The sequence below is a fragment of the Mytilus trossulus genome, chromosome 12 (assembly GCF_036588685.1).
Source record: "Mytilus trossulus isolate FHL-02 chromosome 12, PNRI_Mtr1.1.1.hap1, whole genome shotgun sequence".
In the NCBI taxonomy this organism is placed as follows: domain Eukaryota; kingdom Metazoa; phylum Mollusca; class Bivalvia; order Mytilida; family Mytilidae; genus Mytilus; species Mytilus trossulus.
In genome coordinates this window covers 55187404-55200244 of record NC_086384.1, presented here as the reverse complement: position 1 = coordinate 55200244, position 12841 = coordinate 55187404, and the positions used below count along the sequence as shown (strand labels likewise).

The following is a 12841-nucleotide window of genomic DNA, read 5'->3' as shown; positions in this document are numbered from 1 at the left end:
CAAAAAAGAGGGACAAAAGATACCCGAGGGACAGTCAAACTCATAAATCAACTGACAACGCTATGGCTAAAAATGAAAAAAAAAAGATAAACAGACAAACAATAGTACACATGACCCAACATAGAAAACTAAAGAATACGGAAAGCAACACAAACCCCACAAAAAACTAGGGGTGATCTCAGGTGCTCCGGAAGGGTAAGCAGTTTCTGCTCCACATGTGGCACCCGTCGTGTTGATTATGTGATAACCAATCCGGTAAATAGTCTAATTCAGTAGGTCACATTCATGAATGGAAGGGGATTGTAGTTGCGACATAAGGAACATATCTGATATCATTTGTGAAACGGTTATTCCATAAATGTCAACCAACTAGTGATGGTGTCCGTAAAATTTACAAAGGCATGATTTCAACTTTACCATTTGGAACTCTTGGTTTAATAGTTTCCTTGTGAGCAGCAACCCTCTATCTAGAAAATCATGATATAGGAAATGCAAACACGAGATTATAGCATCAATTGGGAGATATATACCCTGTATGCAGGTGCTGCTGGAAAGTTGCTACTTAGAAATGGAAAGTTCACAGCTTGTATGCAAATTAAACGAGTCGAATTAATTTAAGTCAATGTGCGAGGTACCACCTTAAGCTTGAATTTGAGTGTTTTAAGTGCCCTATCAGTCAAAATGTTTAACAATAACTAATTGAATCATTACTTAAGTGTTTAAAAAATGTTAAGTCTTTCATCAGATGCACTTCAAATTAGCCCTTATGGAACCTTCTCCTTTGTCAGAGGCCCTTATGGAACCTTCTCCTTTGTCAGACTCCCTTATGGAACCTTCTCCTTTGTCAGACTCCCTTATGGAACCTTCTCCTTTGTCAGAGGCCCTTATGGAACCTTCTCCTTTGTCAGAGGCCCTTATGGAACCTTCTCCTTTGTCAGACTCCCTTATGGAACCTTCTCCTTTGTCAGAGGCCCTTATGGAACCTTCTCCTTTGTCAGACTCCCTTATGGAACCTTCTCCTTTGTCAGACTCCCTTATGGAACCTTCTCCTTTGTCAGAGGCCCTTATGGAACCTTCTCCTTTGTCAGACTCCCTTATGGAACCTTCTCCTTTGTCAGACTCCCTTATGGAACCTTCTCCTTTGTCAGAGGCCCTTATGGAACCTTCTCCTTTGTCAGACTCCCTTATGGAACCTTCTCCTTTGTCAGACTCCCTTATGGAACCTTCTCCTTTGTCAGAGGCCCTTATGGAACCTTCTCCTTTGTCAGAGGCCCTTATGGAACCTTCTCCTTTGTCAGACTCCCTTATGGAACCTTCTCCTTTGTCAGACTCCCTTATGGAACCTTCTCCTTTGTCAGACTCCCTTATGGAACCTTCTCCTTTGTCAGACTCCCTTATGGAACCTTCTCCTTTGTCAGAGGCCCTTATGGAACCTTCTCCTTTGTCAGAGGCCCTTATGGAACCTTCTCCTTTGTCAGAGGCCCTTATGGAACCTTCTCCTTTGTCAGACTCCCTTATGGAACCTTCTCCTTTGTCAGAGGCCCTTATGGAACCTTCTCCTTTGTCAGACTCCCTTATGGAACCTTCTCCTTTGTCAGACTCCCTTATGGAATCTTCTCCTTTGTCAGAGGCCCTTATGGAACCTTCTCCTTTGTCAGACTCCCTTATGGAACCTTCTCCTTTGTCAGACTCCCTTATGGAACCTTCTCCTTTGTCAGACTCCCTTATGGAACCTTCTCCTTTGTCAGACTCCCTCAGAGACCCCATTATGGTATTAATTGTTGGTCTTGTGAGATAAACAGAAATAATTTTAGCAAATTTTTAATTTTAACATATTTCAAAATAGTTGCGTTGGAAACAAAACTATTTTGTATATTCAAAATTTAAACATTTTTGCATAGTTTGGTGTAAAAATGCTTATGGTTTTTATTGATTTCAATGGTACTTAAAATGCCTTATTTTTTTTCCAATTCGCAAAAGACTACTTTTGCACATATTTAGGCAAAATGTTGTTAGGATTGTTTCCATGGCAACCAAGGTTAAAAGAAAAAATAAATATATATGAAACTGATTTTCAAAACATACCTTCTTAACACTTCAGTTAAATAACTCGGTAAAATTAGTTGAACGTTTTAATGACATGTATTAAGGAAATAAATATGAAGCCTAACAATGATCAAAATAAGGGTTTGTCAAATAACTATATATCTATCCAATTTTTTTAATTATTTTTTTAATTTTTATATTTTATGGAAAGGGTCAAAAGTAAATATTTAACCTGCCAGGCAGACATGAACACCATTTAACCATTTGATGCATTAGGAAATTTAGGAAACTTTTTGATTAATTGTTTGTGACAAACATACCAAACCATAAAACTTTTTATCTAGTACCACTTTAATCATTCAAACTACATTTGCTTGAAACAGGCTGAAGGTTGAATTTCTGTAAATATAGACATAGCAATTTCTCAAAGAATTTCTCATACGGCTAAAACTCAACCACATTTACAAAATTAAAACGTAGAATGGAAAGTTTGAACACACTTCTATTTTTTTTTTTTATCAAAGGTGAAAACAGATGCTCCACAGGGCACAGCTTTATACGACTGCAGAGGTTGAACCCTGAATGGTAGGGGCAAGTATGGACACAACATTCAAGCTGGATTCAGCTCTAAATTTGGATTGGTATTAAATAGTTGACACTGCATAGGTTTCTGACACAGAATAAATGTGGTCTAATGAACTAAATTTTGTTTTGCCTTTGAGCAATTCACTATATATGCTGTTCAATATTAATTCTCTCAAAAAAATGTTTGAAGATTTTTTTTTTTATATTTATGAAGTCTGAAATGAGAAAAATTGAACTTTTTTTTCCTTGCTATTGCACAATTGAAGATTTCTTGCTTTTGCAAAATACTGTGCAATTGAAGATTTCTTGCTATTGCTAAATACTGTGCAATTGAAAATTTCTTGCTATTGCACAATACTTAATATAACAATTTTGGACCCCGAATTAGACCAACTTGAAAACTGGGCCCATAATCAAAAATCTTAGTACATGTTTAGATTCAGCATATCAAAGAACCCGAAGAATTCAATTTTTGTTAAAATCCAGCTAAGTTTAATTTTGGACCCTTTGGACCTTAATGTAGACCAATTTGTAATGGGACCAAAATTAAAATCTAAATACACGGTTAAATTTGGCATATCATAGAACCCCTAAATCAATTTCGGATGAAATCAAACAAAGTTTAATTTTGGACCCTTTGGACATTAATGTAGACCAATTTGTAATGGGACCAAAATTAAAATCTAAATACACGGTTAGATTTGGCATATCATAGAACCCCTAAATCAATTTAGGATGAAATCAAACAAAGTTTAATTTTGGACCCTTTGGACATTAATGTAGACCAATTTGTAATGGGACCAAAATTAAAATCTAAAAACACGGTTAGATTTGGCATATCATAGAACCCCTAAATCAATTTACGATGAAATCAAACAAAGTTTAATTTTGGACCCTTTGGACCTTAAGGTGGTCCAATTTAAAAACCTACCATGTATGTTTAAATGGAACAGCTCAGACTATTATTAAGACAAAATACTCTTAATTTAAGATGTAACCAATTTGTATTACAATTCAATTGTACATATATCAATGTATAAGAACACACACCTGAAACAATGGGGAACTATATGTCAGCGAGTATATATGTAGTACCTGAAAATCTGTCCACTTTTTGTCATGCAGTACCTAATAAAGAAATTGAACAAGTTCCAATCTTTCCAAAAATTGATTGCCAAGAAGTAGTGTTATAGTGCAGAAAGTGGCAATATACACAAATCAACTGATCTATCAATCAAACGGCCCTTTGTGTCAGGTGGGCTTAAAACATTTAAATCTTTACGTCAGGAACCAAATAATCAACAACCAAGTAGGATAAGGATTTTAATCATGTGAAGAGATGTCAATTCTTCATTAGTTTCCCTCTTCTGCAGACTACCGTCTCCAAAAGTAAAAATAAATACTATCAAGTTCGATCAATCACAGAAAAAGTATCTAAAATACAGCCATTATCAACAGTTCATTTCTAACTCCTTCTCTACAATATGCTTGTATTCCTCAAAGCCTCCTTCTAATGTCCGAACAGTTCCTCCTTGGACAACCCATAATTCCTTGCAGATCATTCTTATCAAACGTTCGTCGTGAGAAACTAAAATGACACCTCCCTGAAAAAAAAAGCAAAAAGTAGGGGTAAATTGTCATGCACTATCTATACTATTCTTGCTAGTTTTTCAATTTTTTTATTGTAAGAAGATGGAACTACTTAGACCACTCAGTTAAGGTGATTTAAATCAAACATTGTAGTTGAAGTCATTGGAACATTATTTATTACCTTGTTGGTACTATCATGAGCAACACGAGTGCCACATGTGGAGCAGGATCTGCTTACCCTTCCCGAGCACCCAAGATAGACCCTGTTTTTGTGTTTCTCAGAATTTAGTTTTCTGTGTTGTGTTTTGTGTACTGTTGTTTGACTGTTGGGTCTTTTTCTTTTTTTGTCACTGCGTTGTTAGTTCATTTTCAGTTCTACTTTGAATGTCACTTTTATATCGTTTGCCTCTCTTTTAATATTCTTTAATTCCTAAAATATCTCTAAATAAAGCCCTCAAGTCAGTGATGATGATTATGATGGATAAACAAAAGAAGAGTATCAAACCTTACCTTAAATTTGAGTAGCAAACCATACACTAAATTTAAGTTACAAAACAAATCTTGAATTTGAATAGCAAACCTTACCTTGAATTTGAGTAGCAATCCTTTTCTTTAATTTTAGTACCAATCCTTACCTTGAATTTGAGTAGCAAACCATACATTAAATTTGAGTACAAAAACTAGCCTTAAATCTATGAAATAAAATATATTTTTAATTTGTGGCTCAGTAGCAAAACTGACCATAAATTTGAGTAGCAAACCATGCATTACATTTGAGGAGCAAACCTTATCTTAAATTTGAGTAGCAAACCATACATTACATTTGAGGAGCAAACCTTACCTTAAATTTGAGTAGTAAACCTTACCTTTAATCTAAGAAGCAAAACTTACCTTGAGTTTGAGTAGCAAGCCTTAGCTTAAATCTAAGAAGCAAGTTATATACCTTAAATTTGAGTTGCAGAACTTATATTGAATTTGAGTAGCAAACCTTACCTTAAGACTAAAACGCAAAATATACCATAAATTTGAGTAGTAAACCTTACCTTAAATTTGAGTAGAGCATGCCCAAGTGCATCAATGGTTTCCATGTCTAAATGATTAGTAGGTTCGTCAAGAATTAAAAAGTTTGGGCTGAAAAGAAAATTGATATACAAGATATTATTCACTTAAAATCAAAAACAAGATACATCGGGCAACTTTTCTGAAACAGACAATCTTTGACATTTGTTTTTTTACTTTGAATTGGAAAACACATATAATTTCCTTCATATGTTCATTAGACATGTTAGATATTAAACTGCTAGATATTAGTTATTTAGGAGAAATTTGTCCATTTATAAAGAGACATAGAAAGTGATATAGTGACTATATTTTGATCTGTGTTTGGTGGTAATAAGCATTTTTATCTCTATATATAGAATAACCATACATTGTCTCGAAATATCAATGTTATTTGTACAAGGCTTAGAAACAGGTAGAAAGCCAGGCTGTGCCGAGCATTTCTACCTGTTTCGAGCCGAGTACAAATAACAGATTGATATTTCGAGACAATGTATGGTTATTTTTTATATACTGCAGCTCTTAAAACTGTTCTAAATGAAGTATTTTGGGTAAAAACATCATTTCTTAATTTGAAGCGGACGACGTTTAATTTCCGCGAACATGCATGTTTTATTGACGTCATAAATAAAACTCTACGGAAACACATTGTCAACGTCATAAACAAGGTGATATACGGTCAGGGACTGTATATGACATATAAATATACAGTCAATGCAATTTGACTGCTCAAATAGCACAGCTGCAGTATATATATTGTTAACCTATTCTCCTCCTCAACATGCATCAAATATTTGCCACTGGATGTTAATCAACCAACAATCATGTACATCATGAGGGGGATTTATATCCATCACAGCTTACTCTTTTTTGTAAAGATCTTTTATACAGAAATTATAATGTGACATTGTCCTATTCTTGTAAGTGTTGACCTCTGACCTGTATTCAAATTAGACTGGTACCAAATTAAACTTACTTCTGCATACACAGTACAGCAAAAGCCACCCGACTTTTCTGTCCTCCAGATAAACTGGAAACCGGTCTCAAGGCCAAATCCCCACTCACACCAAACTGACCTAGCTTGTTTCGATATAATTCTGAATTATTACCTGTAATTATAAAACATTTACACATTTATTTATTTATTTTAGTGTTGTCAAATCGTACACTTTTGCCTAACCGGTTACTCATATAATCGTTCCACCAATTAGGTAGTTGAAAATAATGTTTGAAAGACTTATCAATAGTACCCTACACATGGATATAAGAAGAAGTGGTATGCGTGTCAATGTGACTACATTCCATCCAAGTCATACGTTTACGTTTTTATAATACGATAAATTGAAGTTTGGCTTTTGGTTTTATAAGGCTTGTCTGTGAAGATTCCTGTCTAAGATTGGCTTTTAATAATCAAATACACAGTATCAACTATGGCATTTGTACTAACTTCAAATTGAACCAGATGCTCCGCAGGGCGTAGCTTTATACGACCGCAGAGGTTGAACCCTGAACGGTTGGGGCAAGTATGGACACAACATTCAAGCTGGATTCCGCTCTAAATTTGGATTGTGATTAAATAGTTGACACAGCATAGGTTTCTGACACAGAATGAATGTATTCAAATGAACTTAAAATTTTTGTTTTCTCTTAGAGCAATTCACTATGCTGTTGAATTTTAATCCTCTCAAAAAAATGTTTGAAGAAATTTTCTTTTTATTTATGAAATTTCAAATGAGAAAAATTGAACCTAATTTTTTAATCACATCCCCCTTTCCCTTATTCCAAAACTAATTTCAATTAAAATATTCTAATGGAGTTTGCAACAATTACTACTCATTTAAATACATCATAAAATATTAAGATGTAAAAAAACTGCTTGTTATCACTGAATGGTAAAGATTATTTAAATTTATCAGTTGGTAGTAAAAAGTGAATATACATTGTATATTGTATATAACAAAGATTTAAGTCGATTCTGGACAAAGAAAGATAACTCCAATTAAAAAAAATTCTTGCAGATATTTCTTGCTTACTATACTGGACAAAGAAAGATAACTCTTAATTAAAAAAAAAATTGCAATTTCACAATACTGTGCAATTGAAAAGACTTGCTATTGCACAATACTTAATATAATAATTTTAGATCCTGATTTGGACCAACTTGAAAACTGGGCCCATAATCAAAAATCTAAGTACATGTTTAGATTCAGCATATCAAAGAGGCCCAAGAATTTAATTTTTGTTAAAATCAAACTTAGTTTAATTTTGGTCCCTTTGCACTTTAATTTAGACCAATTTTAAAACTGGTCCAAAAATTAAGAATCTACATACACAGTTAGATTTGGCATATCAAAGAACCCCAATTATTCAATTTTGATGAAATCAAACAAAGTTTAATTTTGGACCCTTTGGGCCCCTTTTGCCTTAACTGTTGGGACCAAAACTCCCAAAATCAATACCAACCTTCCTTTTGTGGCCATAAACATTGTGTTTAAATTTCATTGATTTCTATTTACTTTAACTAAAGTTATTGTTCGAAAACCAAGAATAATGCTTATTTGGGCCCTTTTTTGGCCCCTAATTCCTAAACTGTTGAAACCAAAACTCCCAAAATCAATCCCAACCTTTCTTTTGTGGTCATAAACCTTGTGTCAAAATTTCATAGATTTCTATTAACTTAAACTAAAGTTATAGTGCGAAAACCAAGAAATTGCTTATTTGGGCCCTTTTTGGCCCCTAATTCCTAAAATGTTGGGACCAAAACTCCCAAAATCAATACCAGCCTTCCTTATATGGTCATAAACCTTGTGTTAAAATTCATAGATTTCTATTCACTTTTACTAAAGTTAGAGTGCGAAAACTAAAAGTATTCGGACGACGACGACGACGCCAACGTGATAGCAATATACGACGAAAATTTTTTAAAAATTTGCGGTCGTATAAAAATAAAGAAAAAAACGTCTTGATCTCGAGGTGTTTCAATTTAAACTGATTAATCCTGATATTCGTACCCTCAAGTAAACATTGATTGCATTTACATTGTTTTGCTTTTTACAGTTTTTGAGTTTATAGTATGACAAAGACTTGCATGACGAAGATTGCACATTCAGATTTAGGTCTACACAATATAAGATAAACCAGATGCTCCGCAGGGCGTAGCTTTATACGACCGCAGAGGTTGAACCCTGAACGGTTGGGGCAAGTATGGACACAACATTCAAGCTGGATTCCGCTCTAAATTTGGATTGTGATTAAATAGTTGACACAGCATAGGTTTCTGACACAGAATGAATGTATTCAAATGAACTTAAAATTTTTGTTTTCTCTTAGAGCAATTCACTATGCTGTTGAATATTAATCCTCTCAAAAAAATGTTTGAAGAAATTTTCTTTTTATTTATGAAATTTCAAATGAGAAAAATTGAACCCAATTTTTTAATCACATCCCCCTTTCCCTTATTCCAAAACTAATTTCAATTAAAATATTCTAATGGAGTTTGCAACAATTACTACTCATTTAAATACATCATAAAATATTAAGATGTAAAAAAACTGCTTGTTATCACTGAATGGTAAAGATTATTTAAATTTATCAGTTGGTAGTAAAAAGTGAATATACATTGTATATTGTATATAACAAAGATTTAAGTTGATTCTGGACAAAGAAAGATAACTCCAATTAAAAACCAGATGCTCCGCAGGGCGTAGCTTTATACAACCGCAGAGGTTGAACCCTGAACGGTTGGGGCAAGTATGGACATAACATTCAAGCTGGATTCAGCTCTAAATTTGGATTGTGAATAAATAGTTGACACAGCATAGGTTTCTGACACAGAATGAATGTGTTCTAATGAAATTATTTTTTTTGTTTTCTCTTAGAGCAATTCACTATGCTGTTGAATATTATTCCTCTCAAAAAAATGTTTGAAGAAATATTCTTTTTATTTATGAAATTTCAAATGAGAAAATTGAACCCATTTTTTTTAATCACATCCCCCTTTCCCTTATTCCAAAACTAATCTCAATTAAAATTTCTAATGGAGTTTGCAACAATTACTACTCATTTAAATACATCATAAAATATTAAGATGTAAAAAAACTGCTTGTTATCACTGAATGGTAAAGATTATTTTAATTTATCAGTTGGTAGTAAAAAGTGAATATACATTGTATTTTGTATATATAACAAAGATTTAAGTTGATTCTGGACAAAGAAAGATAACTCCAAATAAAAAAAATTCTTACAATTAGATATTTCTTGCATACTATTCTGGACAAAGAAAGATAACTCTAATTAAAAACAAAATTGCTATTTCACAATATTTTGCAATAAGATATTTCTTGCCATTGCGCAATACTGTGCAATTGAAAAGACTTGCTATTGCACAAAACTTAATATAATAATTTTAGATCCTGATTTGGACCAACTTGAAAACTGGGACCATAATCAAAAATCTAAGTACATGTTTGGATTCAGCATATCAAAGAACCCCAAGATTTCAATTTTTGTTAAAATCAAACTAAGTTTAATTTTGGACCCTTTGGACTTTAATGTAGACCAATTTGAAAACAAGACCAAAAATGAGGAATCTACATACACAGTTAGATTTGGCATATCAAAGAACCCCATTTATTCAATTTTTGATGAAATCAAACAAAGTTTAATTTTGGACCTTTTGGGCCCCTTATTCCTAAACTGTTGGGACCAAAACTCCCAAAATCATTACCAACCTTCCTTTTATGGTCATAAACCTTGTGTTTAAATTTCATAGATTTCTATTTACTTATACTAAAGTTATGGTGCGAAAACCAAGAAAATATTTATTTGGGTCCCTTTTTGGCCCCTAATTCCTAAACTGTTGGGACCTAAACTCCCAAAATCAATACCATCCTTCCTTTTGTGGTCATAAACATTGTGTTTAAATTTCATTATTTTCTATTTACTTAAACTAAAGTTATTGTGCGAAAACCAAGAATAATGCTTATTTGGGCCCTTTTTTGGCCCCTAATTCCTACACTGTTGAAACCAAAACTCCCAAAATCAATCCCAACCTTTCTTTTGTGGTCATAAACCTTGTGTCAAAATTTCATAGATTTCTATTTACTTAAACTAAAGTTATAGTGCGAAAACCAAGAAAATGCTTATTTGGGCCCTTTTTGGCTCCTAATTCCTAAAATGTTGGGACCAAAACTCCCAAAATCAATACCAACCTTCCTTTTGTGGTCATAAACCTTGTGATAAAATTTTATAGATTTATGTTCACTTTTACTAAAGTTAGAGTGCGAAAACTAAAAGTATTCGGACGACGACGACGACGACGCCAACGTGATAGCAATATACGACGAAAATTTTTTCAAAATTTGCGGTCGTATAAAAATTCTTGCAGATATTTCTTGCTTACTATACTGGACAAAGAAAGATAACTCTTAATTAAAAAAAAATTTGCTATTTCACAATATTGTGAAATTAGATATTTCTTGCCATTGCACAATACTGTGCAATTGAAAAGACTTGCTATTGCACAATACTTAATATAATAATTTTAGATCCTGATTTGGACCAACTTGAAAACTGGGCTTATAATCAAAAATCTAAGTACATGTTTAGATTCAGCATATCAAAGAGGCCCAAGAATTTAATTTTTGTTAAAATCAAACTTAGTTTAATTTTGGACCCTTTGCACTTTAATTTAGACCAATTTTAAAACTGGACCAAAAATTAAGAATCTACATACACAGTTAGATTTGGTATATCAAAGAACCCCAATTATTCAATTTTTGATGAAATCAAACAATGTTTAATTTTGGACCTCGATTTGGGCCAACTTGAAAACTGGGCCAATAATAAAAAAACTAAGTACATTTTTAGATTCAGCATATCAAAGAACCCAAAGGTTTCAATTTTTGTTAAAATCAAACTAAGTTTAATTTTGGACCCTTTGGACCTTAATGTAGACCAATTTGAAAACAGGACCAAAAATTAAGAATCTACATACACAGTTAGATTCGGCATATTAAAGAACCCCAATTATTCAATTTTGATGAAATCAAACAAAATTTAATTTTGGACCCTTTGGGCCCCTTTTTCCTAAACTGTTGGGACCAAAACTCCCAAAATCAATACCAACCTTCCTTTTATGGTCATAAACCTTGTGTTTAAATTTCATAGATTTCTATTTACTTATACTAACGCTATGGTGCGAAAACCAAGAAAAATGCTTATTTGGGTCCCTTTTTGGCCCCTAATTCCTAAACTGTTGAAACCAAAACTCCCAAAAACAATCCCAACCTTTCTTTTGTGGTCATAAACCTTGTGTCAAAATTTCATATCTTTCTATTAACTTAAACTAAAGTTATAGTGCGAAAACCAAGAAAATGCTTATTTGGGCCCTTTTTGGCCCCTAATTCCTAAAATGTTAGAACCAAAACTCCCAAAATCAATACCAGCCTTCCTTTTATGGTCATAAACCTTGTGTTAAAAATTCATAGATTTCTATTCACTTTTACTAAAGTTAGAGTGCGAAAACTAAAAGTATTCGGACGACGACGACGACGCCAACGTGATAGCAATATACGACGAAAATTTTTTCAAAATTTGCGGTCGTATAAAAATTAAATAATGAAGTAAATCGTAATATTTAATCGTATTACTGATTAAAAATTACTGTTAAAAACATGAAACTAATTATGTTTCCTTAAGATCTTGCCCCGAGATGAGAGACAAATTTAAATTAATTTTATATGTTTGGATTAACAAAACTAATCAATATACGGGACAATTGAACTGTCAAATTAATTACCACGACAACAATTTTTAAAGAAAACACAACTGTTTAAAATGACTTCAATACAAATTTATATCAAATTTATTGAAATTGATAGAAAGTCCGGTTAACCGGTTAGCGTTTTTTGTATTTTCGGTCGTTCGAAGTGTTTACCGGGTAACCGTTGACAACACTAATTTATTTATATTCATATGCCAAAATCTAAATAGTTACATTTGATGTATGTTTCATTATAATACTTTATTCTGATTGGCCAACTGCACATCACATGTTAATCCTTAAGCAATTGAATCACTCAATAAAATTTATCATTCATGGTAACAAGTGGTCCCACAATAAAGTGCATAGGTAAATGAAAATCAAAAATTTATAAAATTCGTGTTTTCATGATCATAGCTAAAAAATGTAATTATAAGTATTGAATGCTTCTTTTTGTAACTTCAAAGGGTTGTAAAAGCGTTGACCGTGCCCACATTTTTGGAATGAAGCGCGGAAACAAAATGTACTTCGGTGAACGCTTTTACACCCCAATGAAGTAACAAAAAGAAGCATTCAGTTCTTAAATAAATAGCAATAACTAACTTTTAAACTAGAGGCTCTAAAGAGCCTGTGTCGCTCACCTTGGTATATGTGAATATTAAAGGAAGCAGATGAATTCATGACAAAATTGTGTTTTGTTGATGGTGATGTGTTTTTAAATCTTACTTTACTAAACAGTCTTGCTGCTTACAATTATCTCTATCTATATTGAAATTGGCCCAGTAGTATCAGTGGAAA

The 12841-nt window shown here is 32.9% G+C and overlaps 1 protein-coding gene across 1 annotated transcript in view; it reads right to left on the bottom strand.

Moving 5' to 3' along the window:
* Positions 1-3941: 3941 nt before the first annotated feature.
* The window catches only part of LOC134692876 (ATP-binding cassette sub-family F member 3-like), a 39076-nt gene continuing 30176 nt past the window's right edge, over positions 3942-12841 (bottom strand). The window contains exons 17-19 of the mRNA XM_063553492.1: positions 6257-6389; positions 5265-5352; positions 3942-4235 (exon numbers count right to left, since the gene is read on the bottom strand). Coding sequence (XP_063409562.1) covers positions 4083-4235; positions 5265-5352; positions 6257-6389 — 374 coding nt within the window. The 3' untranslated portion in view covers positions 3942-4082. The remainder of the gene's footprint in view (positions 4236-5264; positions 5353-6256; positions 6390-12841) is intronic.